Here is a 23,402-nt window from a genome sequence, read left to right on the forward strand (position 1 = left end):
TGAATGAAGCCTGTGAGCACCAGAGAAGATCATCCTTTGTGTGGAACCCTTTAATTAGGACAGCAGGCCAAAAAGGGAGGAGGGCTTTATTGGGAAGAGCTCATTAGGGAGGTGCATGGATCTGTGCTTTCTGAAAAAAGGCATCGGTCCACTGATTGGTTCTGATGAGACACGTTTTAGAAAGGCCTCTGCTCATGCAAAGAGACTACTGTTATTGCCATGACAACAGAAGCGCCCATTCAAACAAAAGAGCAATTCAGATGCTTCTGGGGTTCTGGTATGGACACTGGTGACCCACTATGGCATGGGGTTATGCAGTCCTGGTGACAGAGCCGGCCAGCCAATGACAGAGTGAGGAGTTTTTCTCTCACTACTACACAGCCATAATGTAGCCATGTGTGAGAGCAAACAGTTGGATATTTTGAACTTTGCAAAGCTGATCTATTTCACTTTTTACAGTTTTACTGCTGTTGGGTTTCTATGAGGAACAAACACAGGGAGAAGGTTTTGTCACGTTGTACTGGATGTGCGTTTCTTGCATGTGTTAATCATTTATATTTACAACCGTGAGACGATAATCACTAGGAGGACCAAGAGTCAAAGGTCTCATCTTGACATCAGTCAGTGAGAAGCCCTTTGTCAACGTCGTCAGGTAAGTCTGACTGCTGCATTTTTAATTCTATTTACCTTTTTAAAGTGTTAGTGTGGTGTTTGATTGTGTAGTGACAATCTCAAAAAGAACAAATGCAGTTCTCCTTAAAATATGTGTGCTTAAATCTGCTAATAAAAACTAGAAATAGGAAATACATGTGCTGCTCTCTTTGATCCGACGTAGTAAAATATCTGCATAAGATAAAACCAACCAAAAGCCAGATTCTAACTTTATGTCTTTAAGTAGAAACAATGGACTAGTGACAAAACCCTCATTCATATAGATTCAGGGTTCCTTAAATCCTTAAAGGGGAACTGAATCATGAATGTAAAATCAGACTTGTGTCGCAGCTTTTGTGACTTGATTTTGGACTGTTGAAGACTGAACTTGAAGATTAACTTCAGTTGTTTTTACCTCTTAAATAGATTTGTGTGAAATAAAAGGGTTCTGCTTTGTTGCTGTAGTGAAAGTAAGGCAAAATTTCAAAGACGTCCTCAGACTCAGAATTACTCATGTTATACTACATGTTGCTCCTGAGCAATTGCTGGTTTCATTGTGCTCACATTGGAAAACACGACAGATTATCCAATTTAACATCATTTTACACAGTGTAGGTCTACGTCTGCTTCTCTTACAGCAAACCTCTAGCTTTATGAGTATCAAAGTTGAAATCAACACTAAACCATGCAGGGCAGAAAACTGACACTGCTCTTCTCTCTGTACTGAGACTGCCAAGCATGTTATGGCACCTCTGGCGCCACTCCACCCAGTGATGTCACAGCAGGTGTTTTCACATGAGGCAGAACACCTGCTATAATTTGGGTGTAGACAAAGTGCAACGTGCTGTTCAGTTTCAACCCATAGAAATCAGGGCAAAATGCAGTTTTCTCCCTTTGTGATTCCCTTCAAGTAACTTCAATGTGGTTAAATTCTACCAAAAGGAATAAAAATGTTTAATGCTTTAGAAAAAATGTCCATTCATTGATTTCAGAGCACATAAATATTGTTACATTATGATAGACTTACAAAAGGTTTTCTTTGGGAAATTATATTGTTAAACATTTTAAAATATGGAGTCATTTTTATTGCTGAAAGTCTGGGAGGTATGTGCCTTTGCAACTGTAGCTAAAAAGTACACTGTGTATGTTTTTAAAATTATATAATGCTGTAGACAAGTACTGTAGTTTTGGGATCCAATATAGGATTCCTCAGGTTAGAGCAGAATCTAGACCTGTCAGATCACAAACAATAGTGAGGCAGAAAAAATATAATTTAAGTCACAAACAAGCCCGTTGTGGTTTATTGGACAACATACAGTATAAAGAATAATGCAGCAATAACGCACCTTTTCATTTGTGAACATGACATCAGAAGTCAATATATCACATTTTATATGAAGGTTTAAAATAAAGTTTTTTATACCAAGTAAAAGTGCCACATGAAGATTGTTTCCTTTTCTATGCTATTGTGAAAGTACATATAGGCTAAGAATGTTGTACCCTGTAATTATTTCATATGAACCAGGTAATTAAAAAGTACTTATGCTGAAATTTATTTCTATGTCCCTCCTGAACACAACATCTGTTATCCCATAATAACAATATCCCTGCGCTTCTTACCTTGTACCTACCAGTAGGTATCCAGTAAGAACTTAATTACTACCTCGTATATAAACAATATTCACACTGTTATATGCTGGTTGTGATCTAAAACGTTTCCATAAAATGTTTTGGAACTAATATCAGTGTTGATTTATTTCACCAAATTTTCTAAATAAGCCAAAAGATGAAAATTCCTGGATTCTCTTTTAAAATTTCATAACTAAAATAGGTTTTTTTTTACCTTTTACGTAGAGCTGCAACTAATGATTTTCATTATTAATCAAACTGTCAATTATTGTTTCAACTAATCGTTTAGTCTGTAAAATGTAGTAAAAAATGTCCATTCAAGTCATAGTGACTTCTATAAGTTGCTTATTTTGTCCAAACAAAAGTCCTAAAACCCCAAAATATTAAACTTACAGTAACAGAAAAGCAGCAAAGCCTAAGTCACTGTGAGCATGTTAGCATTCTGTGTCAGCCTCACAGAGTCACTAGCACTGCTGTAGACTCTTGAATGATTAACTGATTATTAAAATAGTTGCCAACTAATTTCTGTCGATTGACCTCATAAATGAATTGATTATTGGCTATAAGATTTCTCTGTATTTTTCTTTGCAGGCATGGAGGGGATCACAGGAAGCATACTACTGTTGTGTCTTATCAGCTTAACTAGCGGTGAGTATTTAGTTATTTTTATTGTAATTTTGTCATTATATCTTTGTATCACTACTTAACATTTAAATATTGTGTGTTTCTACAGCAAATAAAAGTCCTTCAATCGATACAGAAATTTATCACGTGTGCGAAGACACCCCCATAGGTATCTATGTGTAAAATACAGAAAACTGTTTTTATTTCACTTTGGTGATATTATGCCTCAGTTTACAGCAAACATTTTTATATGTTCCACTGATGTTATTTTCATAGGTGCCTATGCGTTTACTATAAATGCATCAGACCCAGAAAATGACAGACTAACCTATAAACTCACTGGGCCCAATGCCGTACTCTTCAGTGTGAACGAAAATACTGGGGAGGTATCAGTCAAGAGGCAGCTGGATAGAGAGGTATGGTGTGATGTGGTGGAGAAACCCGTCAATTGTCACTGACTTCATTTTGGTTCTGCATGTGTGTTTTATCAATTCATTTTTTTATTCTAGAGTACTCCATCAATAGAATTTGGAGTTGTTGTCTCTGATGGTTCCAATAATGTAAGTCACATTTAAGACAGCTTTAATCATCCATTCCCCATCAATTTGTTCATTATGTTCACAGAGTGCATCATGAATTGTCTTTCAGACACCTGGAACGTTACTTATAGTAATAGATGACGCCAATGACAACAAACCTGTATTTGTGAAGGCTGAGTATGATACTAAGATCCCAGAAGTGAGTCAAACATCTTTAAATTCCTTCATTACTTAATTCTTTTAACTTTTATATAGACATGTGTGTATGTATGTGTGTGTGTGTGTGTGTGTGTGTGTGTGTGTGTCTTGTTAAATCCCCTGTATAAATTCCTTTAGTTAAACCATATACTCCAAGTCTCTGTGAGAGAAAAGCATTAATTGTGATGTCAAAATTACAACAAAACAATTGTTAATACTGAGCAGGATTATTGTGTTTGATTTCTTGGTTCTCTTCTTTTTTTCCATCCAATTTATCAGAATGCCCCAATAGGTACAACTCTATTTAAGGCGGAGGCAACTGAGGCAGACACTGGAAGCGCCTTTGTGATTAGATACAGCATTGATGAAGTAAGTTTCTTTCTTAAATCATGTAACTCATTAATATTACATTCTGATGTTCTATGAATGTTATTAACATTATCTTTTACACGTGTTTTCTAGGTTACTCCAAGTGAAGGATTCAGTCTATTCAGTATTGTACCCTTTACTGGGGAAGTCAAATTAAATGGAAATCTAAATTACACTGAACTGAGCACTTTCTATCGATTGAAGATTAACGCAACTGTAAGTATTATGTTTATAGATGACTTTGGGTTTTATAATTTTGCTCTTAATAATAACATTGATACCGACCTGACAGTGCTTTGCCAGGCAGCTGTTGACTAAACACAGTTTGAATGACAATGCAGCATGTGCAGTGAAACATGAGCTGATTTGAAAGTGAATATACAGTTTTCTTGCCACTTAAACCCTCTGAAGCTTTCAATAACAGCTTGTTCTCATATTTAGTATGGATTGCTAATAACGTGCAAAACCTGCCACAAGTGCAGCATCTTTAAATAATTTTAAAAAAAAATTAATCAACTTTTAAAAATCATTGCACAAGCAAGAAAAGTGGAACTACTGGGAAAGAATCCCTTAAAGATGCCTTGATAATCAATACTAACACATAAACATAATGTCAGGGTTCCTTGAATCTTGAAAGCAATAGTTGTAAAGAAATACCAGTTGTTAGAGCAATAGTTCTACCTCATTTGTATGTCGCTTTGAACAAAAGCGTCTGCCAAATGAATAAGTTGAATATTTTGCTATTTGCTTTCTTGCAAAGATTATTACTACTCTCAAATCTGTCGTCAAATATGAAACTACAGCCAGCAAACCTTAGCAGCTTAGCCTAGCATAAAGACTGAGAACAGGGGAAAACAGCTAGCCTGGAACTTTCCAAGGTCTAGTCAACTGTTTTGCCCTCTCTGCTAAGCTAAGCTAACCAACTCCTGTGAAAGTGGTATCAATCTTCTTGTCTGACTCTCAACAAGAAATTTAACTAGTGTATTTTAATTGCAGACTACTCCATATGGGACAGTTCACTTAAGTTAACTAATAATTAAATTTCAAGGTAGACTGAGGAGCATGCTATAACATTTACAGCCAACATTTTGGTCTGTTGAGTATTGAATTCAGCTGTTTTTACATTTACCATGATCTTAATATGAAAATCACGAGTAATTTATTTGATATTAATTATTCAATTGATACAGTGAAAAAATAGTATTTGAACAAGTCAATCAATATTTTATGTCAAAGTTCATTCTGTCTTTACTCAGTGATTATACCACCAAATGCGGAGCTAAATTTAAACACTACTTTTTGTATTTACTAAACAACACTGTCATGCACACAGAATCAAATGTTAAAAATAATCACACTGATTTTTCAGTTTAATTGCATTTCACTTACTGGTTTTATACATTTAAAATAATTAGAAATAAGTGTCCTGTTTATTAGTAATATCATCCATTATATTTTAACTGATATTATGATTAATCAATAATAATCACTTCACCAATCTATAGTTATTATTGTGGCAAACAAAATCCTCTTTTACAAGCAGGACAACATTTTTGAATTTCAACAACATTGTGTGTCCCACAACAGGATGGTGGAGGCCAGTGTTATTACAACGTAACTAATTTCCAGTCAAGCTCGGTTTTTTCCTTTGTTACCGTTGTGGATGTCCCAGACCTCGACCCACAGTTCCTCGGTGTTCCCTACATTGAGAAAGTTGAAGAGAATTCTGCTCCGGTGAGTGCTGATGGATTTTAATCAGAGTGGAAAAGATGGATTCATATTAATATTCAAAGTGTGAATGAAAAGGAAATGAAAGTTTTACTACAATCTACAGGCAGTAAGGCTGCTTAGAGTTGTTATAATGTTTATGTGTAAATAAGGAGACTTTCATCTCATTCATCTGATCAGAAAATCTCCTTTTCTTTGGCAGGGCACTGAAGTGCTTAAAGTGACCGCCATGGACCAGGACATAGGAGTCAATGATAAAATAATCTATAGCATTGAAAGTGAGCTTCAACAATTATAACAATAATGATAAACAATAAGTTGTTTGCAGTGAGGGAGTAAGAAAGGTTTTTGTTTTCTTCCCATTGTTTGACAGACTCCACAGTAAATGGCCTGTTTAAAATCTCACCAAATAATGGCATTATATCTGTATGGTCACCAATTGACAGAGAATCCACTGGTGATACTGTTACCCTGATTGTAAAGGTAAGCAAAATCCCTCTTGTAGATTTAAATTGATCACCTGGAATTACTGCCCTCATTGAGGATATCAAAACATGTAGACATTGTTTATTTCAAAGCATTTATGACAAAATATTTACTGAAAAAGAAAACAACCATGAGGAGGAAGAAAAGGAATATGGGAAATGAACAAAACCTCTGGTTATGGTGAAACTCTTCTATTCTAGGCCACTGAGTCTAAACCAAACATCCACGGGGTCGAAGCCAAGACCACTGCACATGTACAGATTAACATCATCGATGTCAACGACGAAAAGCCAGAGTTTTACAAGTGCCGAGACTCAGACGATGATCTCTCCTGTGTGAGGGCGAATAACTTCGCAGGAGAGGTCTTTGAGCACTCGCTGGGGGCTATTCCCATCAACATGACTGTCAGAGATCTGGATAAGGTACAAAAGAAACTCCACAAATGGAGAACATTCTTCAATTAAAAGGTGCATTTTCCTTGTAATGTATGTATAATAAGTATCCAGAATCTTTCTTGGCTTTTTCACAGGTTGCACATACTAAACTAACCCTGGAAGGGCCTGACAAGGATGTGTTTTCTGTGGAACCTCAATTTACCTCGTCAGATAGCATTGTTCAGCTTCTGGTCAAGCAGCCCCAAAAGCTGGATTTTGAAGAAAAACAGCAAATGGTTTTGCAGGTGCTGTGATAATAATATTAGTGACATCTTTTATCTTTTTCGTTGTCACATTTGTGATTTTTAAAGTGCTTTACTAGTCTGAGGTGTTTTCTGTGTTGTGGTGCAGGTGATTGCCCAAGATCAAGAAACTCACAGCCCCCCCTCCACTGCCACGGTTACTATTGAGATCAAGGACACCAATGACAACAGCCCCAAGTTCCCACAAAATACATACAAGTTGCAGGTGGCTGAACACTCTCCTGTTGGGACAATAGTGGCCAACATTACTGTAAGTCCTTTACAGCCTTGAGTTTTAATCAGACAATTTGAACTTGTATGTAAGAAACTCTTAAATACTCTTAAAACTCTTTCATAGGCAGAGGATCCTGACACGATGGATCAAGGCAACATCACCTACAGACTTCTTCCAGAAAGCATGTATGTCTACACTTAAACCAAACTGCAGTTATTCTGGTTACTTGAATGTCAAGACACTAAACAGGCCATATCTGCTTTCCAGACTTCTGTATTTTGATGTGGAGCCACAAACGGGTGCAGTTTATGTGAAAAACAGAACTCTGTTGGATCGTGAGGTCAGATCTCTGTATTCAGCGACTCTGCAGGCCATAGACACTGATGACAAACCCGGCACCACAGTGCTGGAGATCACCGTGACTGACATCAACGACCAGCATCCAGTCATCAACAGAGACTCTTACCTTGAGTTTGTTAAAGAGGGTGGAGAGCTTAAACTTAAGATAGAGGTAACTTCTTATTTCCTTGATTCTTTGTATCAATACATTGATAAAAACCTAAATCACACAAATTTTTAATGAAAAATATGTGATTGCGTGTCTTAACTTTGGTAGATGGAAAAAAAAAGAAGCTATTTGAAAGGCAAAACTGTGGACTAATTTTCATGATTTTGGAGATGGAAGACGTGGACAGTAATGTTCTTCCAACATTGTGGCAACAGTTGTTTGGTGTGGAAGAACTTGACTGAATTATATACTCCTGTCTTTACTGTTTCTTCCACCTTGTCTTGTTCGGATAGGCTACTGATGCCGATGACCCCGATACGGAAAACAGCAAAATTGTGTTTGCAATTGTGCCGAGCAAGTACAGCGATAACTTCACCATAGACCCTGACACAGGTGTGTTGACAAACAGCGGTGAACTGGACCGTGAAGCTCTGGACCCAGATATGGATGGAAGGATTGAGCTTAACATTACAGCTACTGACAAGGGTACTCCCCCCTTATCCACCATGGTCAAAGTTATCATCAATGTAGAGGTAAGTCTTGTATCCAATTATTGGTGCTGTGATGCTACTGATGCTGCCTCTACTGATGTTTCCATTTAATGCATCCCAGGACGTCAATGACAACAAGCCAGAATTTGAAGCCTCCTCTTACAAATTCTCTGTTAAAGAAGGAGTAAAAGGTCAGTATTTCACTTTGCAAAGAGCTTTCAAGTCTTCATAACTGTTGTTAAGGTATTCATTTTATTTTTCCATCCAATCAGGTGCATTTGTGGGTTCTGTCTATGCTGAGGATTTGGACCAAACGACAGACTTTAACCGCATCTCTTTCAGGATCATTGAGGGAAGCTTTGGCAGTTTTATCATTCGCACCTTTGCAGAGGAGAGGGGTTACAGGGGGAACATCACCGTGGACCCAGACATTGAGCTGGACTATGAGAGCAATCGCAAGCACTTCAAGCTGCGGGTGGAGGCCACAGATCTGGAGCAGAAAACAGCTGTAAAGGACGTGGAGGTGGAAGTGTTGGACGTGAATGATGAGAGGCCTGAGTTCAAGCCGCCTTCGCCTGTTGTGAAAGTGAAAGAGAACACCACCATCAGCGAGGCTATTGGGAATTTCACAGCGCAGGACAAAGACGGGAACCACTCACTGATCTACGAGCTGGAATCCATCAATTGCAGATGCAACGGCTCTCTGGCACCTTGCGACTATGTTATCCTGGAACCGACAGGGGAAGTGAGACTCAACCCGGAGCACGTGTTGGATTATGAGCTATGTGACCAGGTGTGGGTGGAGGCTCAGGTGGTAGACAAGCACACAGAGAAAGGAGAGAACAACAGTGTCAAACCAGGTCAGCACTGGGTTATTTACAGATAACAAAAACATTAGAGCATCAAGTATAATCAGTGAAAGCATGAAAATACTCAAATACAGACCTACAAACACACATCCCACACACAAGCTGTTTCACTGTTTTTCTTCGGATCATTTCAGAACGAATGGAGATCATCATCGAAGACATCAATGACAACACTCCAGAATTTATCTACTCAGATTCTGTGTATGGTGAGTGTATATCTGAGATTGTAAGTAACATTTTTCAGTTTCCAACCTTGTGACACCTTGCACTTGCATATATCTCATTTTTTTTTACACATTTTATTTTAATAATGTTTTGTCCTGTGAAAAAATCCAGGAATTCTCAAGAAAAAACAAAGAAACAAACAAAAAACTAATTAGAGGATTATGACAAAGCAATCTTAGCTCATGGTCCACTTACAAACTTTTAATCGTATCACATGACCTTCATCATTGGATGGAGTTTGTTCAGTTGTCATAGAGAAAGATCTGTTGATGTGCTATAATGTTATATAATAATAATTATTAAAAACACACACACAAAAAAGATAGTTCTGTTTATATGTTTTTTTCCCCTGTCCTATAAATTGTCTGGTGACCCCTCACACTAATCTTGGGAGGGTCCCAAACTGCTGATCTAAAGTGACACTAGTCAAATTTACAAGAAATTCTATTCTGAGCAAATCATTTAAATAAATAAACTTTTTCTTTTTGAACAGGTGTAAAAATCATACAACTTTGGGGCTGAATTTCATCATTTTTGTCACTTTGACTGTTTTGCGAACACAATAATCTAAGATTTATTCCACTAAATTTAAAGTTTAATAATGTTTTTCCTTCTTTTGGAATTAAGTTGTGGTGTCAGAAAGTGCAAGTAAGGGGACATCGGTTGCAGGAGTCACTGTGAGTATGAGTGAAATGCAAATGCCTGACATGATTTCAGCTTGTCATTGATATACTGTACGTGACATGATGTCTGGACATTCTGCTCGTGTCTCTTGCTGCTCTCAGGCTACAGACCGTGACTCTGGAGTAAATAAGCAGATTGAGTTTAAAGTAACATCAGTGCTCTTTGAAAACACCATGAATCAAACGACTACCCAGAGGATGCTGTTTGAGGCCGTCACCACACAGCAGAGGGATGTTTATGTCGGGATTATTCAGTGAGTACAAAGTCATCCATCAGCATCATGCTGCCATAACTCATTCTGGTCTAAACACATGTTTATGTTTTCTCACGAGCTTTGCTGTTTACTGCTGCACTCATGGTTTCTCCACATTCACACAGAACTACTGAAGTGCTTGACCTGGAACTAAAAGGGAAGTATTTGGTAACAGTTAGTGCAACTGATACTGGTGACCTCTCCACCAACACTGTACTGGAGGTGAGTGACTGAAATCATGCAGCTGAAAACAGCAGGCGGACAGTAAGACTGCACCTTTTGTCAATATTTCTGTTCTTTCTATATTGCAGATTTTCACAGTTGACAAATCGTATAAAGTTGTACTTCGATTTGTATCAACCCAAGCTGAAGTTGAAAAAAACCTGGGTACCATCATCAGGTACATATCTTCATGCTATACTGTAAACTAGAAACCTGGTTTTATTTTTGAGAGTTTGCATCTGATGACAGGGAATTGAAAGAAGTTTTTCTAACGTGTTTAGTTAAATCTAACCTGACTTGGTATTTTCTCTCATCTCTACATTTCCAGGGCGCTTACTGCTGCCACCAAGGCTGCTGTTGAAGTTGTTTCAATTGGGCCTGACTCTTCTGAAGAAACCAGGCAAGTAACTTTAAGATTACCTCTAAATTTTAATTACACAGTCTGTAAATACCAATACAGATAATAAATTATTGGCTGGTGTTTTCACTAGCATACATGGACTGTTTTTGTTCACTAGGTGGTGCCAGTGTTCCTTTAGACAATCACATTGTTGAGGGTGAAATATTTACTGATAATAGTAGATGATAATTATAGCAGTGTAATATTTAGATTTTTAAAAAGCTAAAATTGTTAATTTAGCTTCATTTTTTTAAGTGTGTAAGTAAGTTGTTCTCCTCTATCAGAGCGGGTGGCTCCATCATGGAGGCATATTTTGTCTATTCCAACGGAAGTGCTCTCGCCTCCAATGAAGTGGAAAAGATGCTCTCTGATCCTGAACATTTTCCTGTACTGGGACAGTTGGGCCTCACGTACATTGTAAGTCATGAGCAGTTTCATTTTCTGAAAGCTTTGGTCTTTTCTCTGTAGTGAATCCTAGCTGCACTTCATTCAATAACTTAATTAAAACAGTATGTACATGACCCTTGTGACTTTTTGGAGTAGATATCTATCATTTCTTCTCCCACTGCTGCTGCTGCCTAGTTTTGCATTTTACCGGAAGAGATTTTGTTTTATCCGTTTTTATACAGTGAATCTCTGAAAATGAACTCCAAGTTAAACTAAATCAAAGTGAGTAAGACTGCCGTTAACTGCAGTAGTTTCTTTTAGCCAGCAGTCCCTTTTACAGCCTAGATTCATGATATTGTCACTGTATCTGATTTAAAATAGAGTATACAAACTTCCATGCAGTGATCAATCACTCAAGTAATTAGATTGAGAGATTGCTGCAAATGTGCAACATATTGATGATATAATTAGCCTCTGATTCAACAACATCCACAAAGCTGTTAGTCTGTCAAAACATTTTTATGTTTATTTGCACAAAGTAATCATACTGTCCTTCAGCAATAATCAGACTTTATTAACAGTTGAGGGCAGGTGGACTTACAGAATAGCAAGGTGTCAGTTAATTGTCTTCATGTTTGAAATATAATCAAATTGTTCATACACAAATAAAGATAAAATAAATGATTATCATAGTAGGTGGTTTTGTTTTACTAAAGAAAGATTTCTTTCTTGTGTTTCAGGGGCAGTCTTCTGTGCAGAATCCAGAAGTAGACCCTCTGCAATACATCCTGCTGGGGATAGTGGGAGGCCTCGTCATCGTGATGGCTGTCCTCACCACTTCACTGGTGTGCACTCGCAGAAAGTAAGAAACACATTTGGAATAAACAGGAAAGGAGGGGACAGGACGCATTGTTAATCCCAGTGGCTTCACGTTCCTGTTTCCAAAGTATTGTCAATATAAAAACATTTATGAAAGGTTTTATTAATCAACTCACTTCACTCTCACTTCACTCTACAGCTACAGGAGGAAGCTAAAGGCTGCTAAGGCCATGAACTCTGCATCCATGGTGACTTCTGACAACCAGAAGGGCGGTGCTGTGGTGCCTGGAACCAACAAGTACACCATGGAGGGGTGAGAAGACGATAGCCTCTCCATTAACAAAGGAATATGAATGAATGAACAATAGGACTTATTTTTGACTCCATGTTATTCTTTAGGGCTAACCCTGTACTCAACCTCAACTTCGACACAGCCATGGTCCTGGACTTAGATGAGGAGTGCTCAGATGTCGACAAAGTCAGGTAAAGAAAACCTTCCATTGACTATCTTCACCATCTGTTGATGGCGATTGTTTTCACACTGGCCACAGTTTGAGAAGGTGGTGGCTCACGCTCCTCTCTGCTGTAGCAGTACTGGTTAATAAACTTGGATTGTTTCCAGGTGAACGTTTTATCATAGTGTTGTGATGGAGAGCTGTCTTTAGGCTCTGAGCAATGTCATGTGACCTTTATCCAAATGAAAAACCTGAACACTCTTCTTCTCAAATGATTAACTGTACATACTGTATGTACTTTGCTCCCTTTCCCACTGAAGCCTCAACTCCCTGGACTACAGTGATGACATGTCTGAAAAGAATTCACAACCCACCATGGTGAGTCTGAATTACAACTCATCTTCATTTGTACTTATGAATATTAGAATGTGGTCTAATTTTAAAACTTGTCTGCTGCTCATTAGAATATGATCCTGGAGGAGGAAGAGGACAATGAGCTACCAGATTACATTGAGCCTCTGGGTGCTGCGCTGGCTCAGCAGGGCCAGAAGAAAGGCTCCAACAATGTGCATATGGGTTTTACTAACCCTGCATTCAGCACTACAGACCTGTGATGGAAATAATCATGATAAAGACACTGACCAGAGGCCTCAGATGGACATATGTTGCTTCTCTGTAGTCAGGTTAACCAAATTGCCAATCAAACATTGATGGTGTTGGATGAAGACCATACGTCTTTAAAAAGCCTTCTGTTCTGTACCAATGTATTATTAAGCTTCTAGTATGGCTTATGCACAATATTCATGGCATCTAAAATGATGAGTTGTCTAAAAATTCAGTTCAAGTAAAGCAAAAGGGAAAACCAAAATGGAAGGTGTTACTCTGTGATAATAACAATGTAATGATTTATTGATCGAGAACTGTTTTGTTTGTTGAACAATTGAAGGAATACTTTTGGGAAATATGTTTATCCACTTGCAGAGACTTAGATGACAAAAATTGAAACCACTTGCCTGCTGGATGTTGTTTCATATTCAGTGCAGAGACACGAGAGAGGTATTGATCTTCTCATTTAATCCTCTGCAAGAAGGCGAATAAGCATGTTTCCCAAAGTGTCAAACACTAACTTTAAAACTGTCTTCACACTTAAACTTCAATCAAATCGAAATCAAGATTATAAATATTGGACAACATCTATGGGAAAACAAGCAAAACATTATTTTGTTGCACACATGAATCACTTTATTTTTGTTAATATATGAAGCAATGGTTTAAAAACTGTTTGGTTTGCTTTGAAATAAATTATAAATAAGCTAAGTCAACATACAATGCTAATTACAAATGCAGCCTGTTCTACTCTTCAAAAGAAAATCAAGGAGAAAACAATATTGTGAATGAACATCCTTACTTCTAATCACAACCAAAAGGTTTAACATGAAGCATGTTGTTGTCAGTGTTTGCTTTGGGTTTGAGATTCTTGTTTGCTGAAATAAAACTTCATGCAGTTTGAGCTTGTGAGCTTGTACAAGCAGCAGATTGAAAATATACTGACATCTAAATGAATGTATCACAAGTGCAATCTGTGAATAAACAAAATTTAAAATGTGGATTTGATCCCAATTTTATGGAATTAATGTGTGAACACCAACATCACTGAAACTGTAACAACCTCTGAGATAAAACACATTAGAAATTATTTGCATCATGTAATTTACAACTGAATCACTAATCATGGCATTAAATTACACTAACTAGGAATGACTAAAACTACCCTCCTATCGGGAGTAGAATGATCATGATTGTGCTCTTGTCATAAGTACATTTTCATACTTTTCACAATACAAACAAGTCAAAGCATTGTGCCAAATCTAAAAGCAGAAGATGAGACATACAAACACCTGCACTAATGGTAGGGACTCCTTCCACACACACATCAAGGCAACATTTAGATCCATTTTAATTCCCACACATCCTAAAAAAAACGACCTCCATATTGTAACGACTAACCATGAGGTCATGAATCACAATCAAAAACTGTAACTCTACTATCATCTTTCTCTGTCCGAGCTGCGTTAAGCTTTTTAGCAACCAAGAGGAGGATAAGCTTGTTGCCATGGCTTCATATTGTCTGAGGTGCATCAAAAAAAGCATCAACAGCAAAAATGACTCAGTGGACATCTGAATGGTCTGAGTGAAAAACATTAAAGGGGAAGAGCCAACGATGAAATTGATATATCACCCTCATTTTTCCATATGTGGACATGTTAAACTGCCAGTCTGTGTGGCGAGAAGTCACAGGAAATTTATGAAAAAAGATTGAGCCAAGAAAAAAGAAACACATAAACATCTTGTATGGCTGATTTTCAACTTTTGTCCTTTTTTTTCTGTCTTGAGTGAGGATTTGTGTCTCACACTTTCAACACCAGTAAACCAGTGAAAGCACTGTATCACAGGTTGCTGTAGATCAGATGTAGTTGTCATATGATTTTCCAGCACAGATTTTTCTCTCCGAGGCAGCTAATTGTTGCCTTCTGACACAACTCACTCGGTGGTATGAGCTCTGGAGCAACAGTGTGGCTGCTGCACGTTCTCCATCAGCAGGCGGAAGGGGTTTCTTCTGCGTCGACTCACCTTGCCATCCTGCTCCCCCCTCTTCCCCGCCCGTCCTTTACCTGAACCCGAGCATCCTTGGGTGGGCTCTGGGATTAGAGGTATGGCAGTGGGGTTGAGTGGAGGCGGGGGAGGCAAGGAAGGCTGCTTCTTCTGCTTCTTCACCTGTTTCTCCAGGTGTTTCTGGATGGCTGAGCCCAGCACGGCCACTTCCACCACTGCCCCGTACACCTCCCACGTCATCCCTTTCTCGTCCCAGGTCACCTCCTGCACCGGCTCTTCACTTTTCTCCTCACCTTTCTCCTTGCAATTTCTTTCCTCACTGTTTTCCTCCTCAGCTGCTTCCAACTTTTTCTCTTCAGTTACTTTCTCCTCCTCTTTAACTGCTTCCTCTTTTTCCTCGGCTCTCTCTGTACCCACGTGCTCCTTCTCATCCTCCTCCACCTCCACTATCTTCTCCTCTATGCTAGCTTCCTTTCTGATCTCAGGAAAAGTTGTAGTCGTGGGTGTTCTTGGGGTCATTGGTGCTGTGGCAACGGAGCGAAACTCCACCTGCTGACCCACCTGCAGCTCAGCATCTTTAGTTTCTGTACTCACACCCCCACATTTCCCGAAAGAGCTAGGGAAGTAGAAGGCTTGGTCCCCCTCAGGAGGGGTCATGGGACTGGTGGCCGCAGACTGACACTGCACCACTTCCAGGCTCACCTGCGTGCGGATGTTGTGGCAGCCAAAGGGAGCTGGAGATTCAGGCACAGGAGGCTTCGTCACTGAAATGTCTTTCAACTCTTCACATGCTTCTTTCTCTTCTTTGACCTCTGAATTTTCGGATTTGACATCTGTTTTTGGTTGGTCATTTGCAGAAACAGAGGTTTCTTCAGTTTTGATCTTGTTTGAGGTGTCCTGGATCTGATCAGGGTCAACAATTTCTGAGGAGATCTTTTCCTTCCCATCCTCCTTCTTTAAATCACTGCTATTTTCTCCGAGTTCCTCAAACTCATCTATCTTGACCATCTCTGGCTCAATGGAATAAAAAGATGACTCAGCCTTTTCTCCCTCTTCCTCCTCAGTGTTGCCATAGTGGGTCACCAGGATAGTAATGTCTTGGTCCATGCTTCCCATCCTCTGCTGCTTACACTGGTGATTACTATCCTCCAGAGTTACTTGTGAATCTCTTAACCCAGCAGCAGGGCAGCTGAAGACTTCAGTCAGCTCCTTTGATGTGGTAAATTTCAAAGCTCCAGTTATCTCTGACTCAGCCTCTGTTGGACTTTTTGTCGCGGGGAAACTCTCTTGTCGGCCGCTCCCACCCTGCCCCTCAATCTTTTTCACTTTCTCCTCCTTCTGCACTGTCTCTCTGCCGATAAGCTCTGGGAAAGCTGTGGTCGAAGGCATCTTTGGGGTCATGGGGGACGTGGCGACAGAGCAGAACTCAACCTGCTGACCCACCTGCAGCTCAGCATCTTTAGCTTCGGATCTCCCAAAAGAGCTGGGGAAGAAGAAGGAATGTTCGCCCTCAGGAGGAGTCATGGGGCTAGTGGCTGCAGAGCGACACTGGACCACCTCCAGGCTGACCTGTGTGCGCATGTGGTGCTGCCCGAAAGGTGCAGGGGAATATGTGTCAGAGGGGTCTGGAGTTGATAGCACAGGCTCCAAGATATTCTCATTTTCTGCCACCTTTTCACTCTCCTGATCCATGTTTTTTTCCTCAGACCTTTCCCTCTGAATTTCAGCTTCTCCATCTCTCAGGAACTTATTAGAGATTGTCGTCTCATTGTCTGCTGTTGTTTTATCAGCCTCAGGTTGTTGCATCAGAGGGATGTCATCAGTCTGCGTACAGTCTTTAATTTGTATAGAGTCTGATTGGTCATTGCTGTCACAAACCCCTCCTGAAAGCACTTGATCTTTGGATATCGGCTCTCCATCACTCTCCTCAACATAGCTGGTATTCATGTGTATTTCTGGCTGATAATCCCCTTGAGTTGTAGAGTCTTGACTGGTGTTTATCTGAGGTGCCTGAGGCACAGTGCTGCCATCTGAGCTGCCTGGATGCTCTCCATTATCTGTCTTCTCACAAGACTGGTGGTCCTCTTTGAGACCTCTCATCTCATCCTTAAGGCTTCCCATTCTGTCTCTGCATAAAATTGGTAGACGTACCTGCAGGGAATAACACAGCAGTGACATACTGTTTGTAATCGGTAACTACAAAAACAGCCCCAGCATGAGTGGAAGACAGAACGATGGTTTGTTTTTGTGATAAAAATATCCTCTCACACGATATGGATGTCAAGTATCCAAACACTGATATGTAACCAAGTTACGTCACTGCTACTACTTGAGTGAAATTAATCACATGCTTAATTTAGTATATTAGATCACTGTTAACTGGGGTATTTACTATTATCAAACACATGATTACACTGCATTTTAAATGTCAAATTTTTAGATTCCTTCCAACATTTTACTGTGTGATTATGTCTCATATTGTAATGATCTCTCTCTTTGCACTTTACCCTAAAATACATCCACATAGTTTATATTTAACCTCTGTTTTAGAGCATAATCACAAGAAACCAAGCTCATGCACAAGAATTCAGTGTACCTCTCAAATTTGAACTATGAAAACAAACACGATAAATCAAATTGTGGGAGATCACGAGCCACAGACATACCTCAGCAGTCCAAGTCAGTCTGAAGTCTCTCCATAACTCTCTCTCAGATTTAGGTCAAACATCATAAATCTCACTGCTGATTGAGACCCTCATCTGTCCGTATATCCCCCCTGTTGATTGGTACTGATTGCAGTGGCTACAGGTTTGTCTCTAGAAGAATCTATCTCAGGCAATCCTCGCTCTTTAAGCTGTGGCTGTGTCTATTGAAAAGCTTCAGATTTCTAGTTTCCCTGGAAACCACGGTCAGGCTCTGGCAGTGAGTGGTAATGTAATGACAAAATCTATGTTCAGCCCTCTAATCATCAGTAAATCATAGTAATTAACTCCAGGTTCTCATAGCAACACAATGGCAACTGTGTGCAGAGAGATAAACATGTGAATTGATACACTGGCTTTGCTAAAGAAATTTTTGAAAAGGCATTAGTTGGTGATAAAAGCTTTCATGTCAGTACAGGTAATCGGGATGAGGGCTTCTGGAGGGAGGGTGAAATATGCAGAGGTGGGATTTCTCACTTTAATAATGGATCACCGCTTTTAAGTAATACATACAATCTGTTAGGGTCACATTTGTTTGACCACGCTCAGTGTAAAAATGCAGAGGACCAAATGTAAAGCAGGTTGAAAAGATTTTAAAAGGCACTTCCTCTACACCAAAATTTGTTTTGTGGAGGCAGGACATTACAGGCTCATTACAGCAGTGATTGTCCAACTTTTGCATGTCAAGGACCCCTAAACTGACACAAACCCCCATTTGATGAGATTTTGTCCCAGGGTCCCCCATCTGATAAGATATTTTGCTTTTAGATGTTTTATTACAGAAAGTGTATGAAACCCATGACCAAAATAGTTGTACATTCTTTCATTGTGTTACTTATGGATAGCATTATAGTGAAAATAAATGATTCCCCTTTTTGCTGGGGACCCCCTCAAGGACCCTTAGGGACCCCACTTTGAGAACCACTGGATTACAGGACCAGAAAAGTATGTAAAATGCAAAGTGAGGTCTTGTAGAGGAAATTTGTGAAATATTAGTACAACAGTGCTTTGCTGCAACTGTAAAAGTGCATGAAAGACAACGGGGGATATCAGCTGAAGGAGCCTGGAGGAGGCAGATCTATGCCTCCCACACAAACACACACTTGTAAACCACCACGTCTTTCATACTCGTTCTTCCCTCCAACCTTTCCGCTTTTGCGACACATATTTCTCTAGAGCCTCAGTAATTCTGCTTGCCTCGAGTAATTGTGTGGGCTTGAGGATGTTTATATTTCTCTTATTTTGAGAATCTTGCCTTTCTTGATACAGTACTGTAACGGTGGGCTGCAGCTTGGCCAGAACACTGTGTACTGACTGTACTGAGTATTCTCACCATTAATTCAAAGACCTCCACCAATCCCTGGCTGCCACAGAGTTCTGTTGCCTAGCAACCACGTAGTGTGATGGAGGGAGGTGTGCTGCTGAGGACCAAGGTTGACAGCTCTGATCACATTCTCATCAGGAGCTATCAGGCTACCAAAGGCCATCTTCTCAGCAATGTGTTGATAATAATGACCGTGGTGATTCATTGATGAGCGCTCTCCACAGAACAAAACAGGATGCATCACAGACAGAGGGCTTCTGCAGCTACTAGCAGTGTTATCTCTACTGTATGTTGCAGGGAATGACATATTTAAAGCCTGAGAAACAAGTTGGTATCTGTTTTTATTTCCCAAAATAGTCACATATAATGAAATCTATAATAAATCAAGAAACACAAGTGAAAAAAGGTGAGAGGAAAATAAGAAAAAAAGGACAATTTATAGAGGTTTTCTTTGGAATGTGTGGAGATATATACTGGATATATCTTCGTTTTCAGGTGATTGGATGCCAACATGCTTCCATTCAAACAAATTTACTTGTCTAAAATCAGACAAGTTGGCTCCAGTTTCAGGTGGAACAGTTCATATTTTAGGGATCATTTGCTCTCCAGTTTATGTCCAAACTCCTTGATGGTGTCTGTGGCCTTGTCCGCAGCTTTTCCTAAGACTGCTTGAGTCTGTTTGCTGGCTTCTTGAGCAGCTTCAAAGAGTCAGAGTGAAACAGAGAAGACATATTCAGGAAGTCAAACATCAAAACTTTCAACCTTTTGTTATCAACTCACATATACACTTATTAGTGCAAGTATGTATCTACAGTACATATCTGTAAAAAGCTGCGTCTTTTTACTACCAGAAAAATGTCTATTTCGAAGAAGAAGCTGTTTCAGGTTATTATTCTACTCCTGTAACATTTTGAGGATTCAGTCTCTAAAACTAAAACTAGATTCAACCAAGCTCTATTTCAGTCGAATTTATTTCTGTCATCCAGTATCACACACAATGTTGCGTAAGTCAAATAACAGGTTTGTAACAAGTTCGGTCTAATAAATCTACTATCACCTCTTCATATTATAGATATGAGATTTTAGGAGCTTATCTTTCATCAACCGTCAAACATTTAATTTGGTAACAAAGTTATTTATGTCCTCTGTCTGCTTGTGTCAACACTTATCTGCTGAAAAGAAGTACTCATGAAGCTTCACAAAGCAGCAGAGTGTGCACTGTACCTGTGTTGGCGGTTTCTTTGGAGGAGTCTGCCACCTGCTGCACAGCATCTTGAGCTGCCTGCACTGAAAACACACCACAGGAGCTTACAGTGACTGACCTCAGGAGGAAAAAGCTCTTGCACTTCACATTTTGCTTTTGAAAACTTTAACTTGTAATATAAATTCTTTTTTCTAAATGCTTTAAACTTCTAAGATCTTAAAGTGCTACGCATTTAAGAATTGTAATCATTTGGGGGAGATCAATCTGTCTCTTTCTCTATCTACCAGACTACACATTGGGTCCTGTGTCATCTTCTAGCTTTAATTCCGTACCTGCAGTGTCTGTGACTCCTTTTGCTGCTGATTGGCTCGTGCTTTTCAGGCTCTCAAAGGACTTCTTGAATGAGGCCATGGCTCCTGTCTTTGTCCCTGCAGCGTCCACACATCCATCTGAGCAGACAGCGTCTGGAGCGGCTGTTTAATACCCTCTGTTTGAGCCTGACAGCACCGAGCCTGCACGTTCCAGCCGGATTAATCCAAACAAAACCCGCCCAAAGAGGCCCGATCAGACTGGCATCCCAGCTATGGCAGCGTCCTGCCAAGTGCCAGAGCCCGCTCAGCAGATTCTACACATCCTGCAATCAAACCCCCCAGACAAGAGCGAGCAAAAAGGGAAACATGCAAGGACGATGCATAATGGATACTCATTTAGATCAACAGGCGGAAAAAAACTTGGTTACAAGTGGTTGAAAATCTAACAAGTGATCAATGCTAAAAGTGATTTTCAACATTATCAAACAACACTAAGGAATGGTTTCTTTTTTTACTTTTTATTTACAGAGGATTTGTATGTCTGGCTTAACACATAAACCTTTATACTGACAAGTCCTGCAATTTAAAGCACATTTTGATATGACAACCATTATGATTTCAAGACGTAATATATTGACTTTAACTTGTTAAAATCTCAGTACACACAAACACACGCACACACAAACATGTATACTCTGTCCATTTCTAACAGATAGTTTACTGGAATGATTTCACAAGCAACTATAAAGATACAATGTAAAAAACTCTTACTTCAAAAATGGATTTTCCAAAGAAATGCAAAAAGGAAAAAAAAAAAACCCACAAACAGGCATTGTCGACACTTAAGAGGATATTATTGTATTAATATCTGCTTGCAACCGGACATATTTATTTTTTCCACTCCCAACGTCTCATTGGAAGATGATGAACATCTATTGCACATTTTCTAAATACAGATACACACAAGTACAAAGTCACAAGCCCTGGCTCTGGTCTCATTTCATTGGGAGGGAATCAAGGAAATGAGACTGTGCGGACGATCCTACATCTCAATAAATACCTACACCCAACACATTACATTAATAACATGACATTTACAATATATAATAATAAAAGATTTGTCTTGAAGGAAGAACATTTTTCAGTGGGAATGCTTGATTTTTTGTTGTTTTTTGCAACAGGGGTATAATTGTAATAGTTTCAGCATTTGTCCTTTTTATTGTTAGAAATATTATTGTGCTGCTGGTTGGATGGTGGCTTGGACTGATGCTTTTATGCTTCTGGCTCGTAGTCCTGGCTCTCCTGGGGGAGAGAAAAAAGAACAGATTTTAAGAGACAGGCAAGTCACATCTGCAGCCCAGAGGACACCTCAGGTTAAATTCAACAGTAAGACTTTAATTAAAACTTAATCGCATTAAATTAGACTTAAATCGGTTTAAGAACATATATGTCAGAGGGCTTATAGTAACACAGGATATCTTTCTGCTGAAGGTAATGATGTCACTCCATCGCAGCTGTGTGCCGGTTCAGTGTCTCTCTCCAGCCTGCAGAGGGCAGCACAAGCCTATGCCAGCTTCAAGGACATGTCGTGAGCACATTCCCAGCATCCTTGTAACCCTGCACACGCCTCCTCCACACACATGATCATGAAGAAATATCACAGCCTCCAGGAATGTGCAGTACACTCAGGTCATCTGATGTATTCACAAAACCTGGCCTGATAATGGACCTGGAAGGATTTTTATCTCCAAATCCTCCCTGAGAAGGCTTGTTCACTCCGCAGCACTGAGACTCCATATTTACAGCAATGCAGGGAGACCCTGACATTACCCACAATGCATGGCAGCAGTGAGCGTCATCACCACACCCATTCAGACAGAGAGAGCTCGTGCATCGCTGGTGTAGCAAAGGATGGGGGAGGGGAAAGAGATGCGGAGGAGTAGGAGAGAGAGATGGAGGATGGATGGAACAAGCTACTGCCTCTGAGAAATTCACTTTTAATTTGCATCTCAGGGAAAGTCCCTGTTATATTCCTTTAACTGATTAATGGAATAATCTGAGAAACAGGAATGTAAAGAAAATCTGACCAAATGGACTTAAATAAATTGAACATTGTAAGTGATCATGCAAAATCTTGTCTTAAATTTTCCTCTAACTGAAGATGATGCCGGATATTTTCATACTCACCAAAGAGCAAAATTTAAGAGAACATAATAGGTTTCTGGATAAAAACATAACTGTTGCAATGCTTTAAATAATTATATATACTAGTAATTAAACCAACATTAATGTATAATATCTTTATTTTCCATCAGCTATTTAAAATCTGTTTTCAAAGCAATAGGTTCTGCACAGTTTGTCTCGCCCCTAACAGCCAAATTCCAAAAATACCCATCTGTGTCAGACTTGCATCCTTCTTCGACGCACACACACTGACACACACCCAAAGCTCAATGTAGGTAGGTGGTGCTATATTCACTCTACTCGCTATGTGGCAATTGGCTTGTTAGTCCCTCTGTTTTCATTTCCAGAGAAAAGAAGAATTGCTTCAGCATGAGCTGTAGTGTTTGTGTGGGACAGAAGTGGAGGGCAAGTGTAGAGTGCTATTGAAATGCAATACAGTTAAAATGTGTATGAGCCGCTGAATACTGACGGGGCTACAGCTACTGTACATGAATGGACTGATGCATGACTGCACTCCAAGCCTTTACAGTTTTTACAGGCTTTAAAATAAACATGCAAAAAGATATTTACAATAAAACATATTGTTAAATTCACACAGTGAGACATACACCGATGT

General features: G+C 39.4%; 4 protein-coding genes across 6 annotated transcripts in view; 1 reads left to right on the top strand and 3 right to left on the bottom strand.

Annotated features, from left to right (window-relative positions):
• Positions 1-279: 279 nt before the first annotated feature.
• On the top strand, positions 280-14,055 carry cdhr2 (cadherin related family member 2). 2 transcript variants are annotated; one of them, XM_067598852.1, is made up of 32 exons: positions 280-351; positions 460-652; positions 2,872-2,928; positions 3,014-3,073; positions 3,181-3,320; positions 3,414-3,464; positions 3,553-3,642; positions 3,921-4,010; positions 4,104-4,226; positions 5,598-5,744; positions 5,941-6,016; positions 6,112-6,221; positions 6,425-6,646; positions 6,754-6,903; positions 7,010-7,171; positions 7,259-7,320; positions 7,403-7,646; positions 7,937-8,176; positions 8,256-8,325; positions 8,407-8,994; positions 9,138-9,209; positions 9,856-9,905; positions 10,014-10,165; positions 10,291-10,387; positions 10,477-10,565; positions 10,716-10,787; positions 11,072-11,204; positions 11,915-12,036; positions 12,193-12,306; positions 12,393-12,476; positions 12,769-12,826; positions 12,913-14,055. In XM_067598852.1, exons 3-32 carry the CDS (start codon positions 2,874-2,876, stop codon positions 13,060-13,062), a joined length of 3,873 nt encoding a protein of 1,290 aa, XP_067454953.1. In that variant the 5' UTR covers positions 280-351; positions 460-652; positions 2,872-2,873; the 3' UTR covers positions 13,063-14,055. The 2 variants fall into 2 exon arrangements, with proteins under 2 accessions (XP_067454953.1, XP_067454952.1); XM_067598851.1 differs by having other exon boundaries at positions 320-652.
• Positions 14,004-17,907, bottom strand: LOC137189152 (G protein-regulated inducer of neurite outgrowth 3). Its single transcript, XM_067598853.1, has 2 exons — positions 17,728-17,907; positions 14,004-17,212 (listed from the first exon to the last, which is right to left on the bottom strand). Exon 2 carries the CDS (start codon positions 17,180-17,182, stop codon positions 14,990-14,992), a length of 2,193 nt encoding a protein of 730 aa, XP_067454954.1. The 5' UTR covers positions 17,183-17,212; positions 17,728-17,907; the 3' UTR covers positions 14,004-14,989.
• Positions 17,908-19,478: 1,571 nt separating this feature from the next.
• Positions 19,479-20,995, bottom strand: LOC137189154 (adipogenesis regulatory factor-like). Its single transcript, XM_067598856.1, has 3 exons — positions 20,624-20,995; positions 20,312-20,374; positions 19,479-19,785 (listed from the first exon to the last, which is right to left on the bottom strand). Exons 1-3 carry the CDS (start codon positions 20,700-20,702, stop codon positions 19,682-19,684), a joined length of 246 nt encoding a protein of 81 aa, XP_067454957.1. The 5' UTR covers positions 20,703-20,995; the 3' UTR covers positions 19,479-19,681.
• A 106-nt stretch (positions 20,996-21,101) lies between these two features.
• sncb (synuclein, beta) overlaps positions 21,102-23,402 on the bottom strand; it is a 73,721-nt gene continuing 71,420 nt past the window's right edge. For both annotated transcript variants that reach the window (XM_067598855.1, XM_067598854.1), the window contains one exon: positions 21,102-21,904. In XM_067598855.1, the coding sequence (XP_067454956.1) occupies positions 21,875-21,904 (30 nt within the window). In that variant the 3' untranslated portion in view covers positions 21,102-21,874. The remainder of the gene's footprint in view (positions 21,905-23,402) is intronic.

Source organism: Thunnus thynnus, chromosome 9 (genome assembly GCF_963924715.1).
Source record: "Thunnus thynnus chromosome 9, fThuThy2.1, whole genome shotgun sequence".
In the NCBI taxonomy this organism is placed as follows: Eukaryota; Metazoa; Chordata; class Actinopteri; order Scombriformes; family Scombridae; genus Thunnus; species Thunnus thynnus.

What these genes read in the sequence shown, in the direction of transcription:
- LOC137189152 (XM_067598853.1), bottom strand. Translation starts at nt 17,182, where the DNA reads ATGGGAAGCCTTAAGGATGAGATGAGAGGTCTCAAAGAGGACCACCAG.
- cdhr2 (XM_067598852.1), top strand. Translation starts at nt 2,874, where the DNA reads ATGGAGGGGATCACAGGAAGCATACTACTGTTGTGTCTTATCAGCTTA. An exon ending in GTGCGAAGACACCCCCATAG is followed by an intron (nt 3,074 to 3,180) that starts GTATCTATGTGT and finishes TTATTTTCATAG; the next exon opens with GTGCCTATGCGTTTACTATA. An exon ending in CATCGGTTGCAGGAGTCACT is followed by an intron (nt 9,906 to 10,013) that starts GTGAGTATGAGT and finishes TGCTGCTCTCAG; the next exon opens with GCTACAGACCGTGACTCTGG.
- LOC137189154 (XM_067598856.1), bottom strand. Translation starts at nt 20,702, where the DNA reads ATGGCCTCATTCAAGAAGTCCTTTGAGAGCCTGAAAAGCACGAGCCAA. An exon ending in AGGAGTCACAGACACTGCAG is followed by an intron (nt 20,375 to 20,623) that starts GTACGGAATTAA and finishes GTGTGTTTTCAG; the next exon opens with TGCAGGCAGCTCAAGATGCT. An exon ending in CAAAGAAACCGCCAACACAG is followed by an intron (nt 19,786 to 20,311) that starts GTACAGTGCACA and finishes GACTCTTTGAAG; the next exon opens with CTGCTCAAGAAGCCAGCAAA.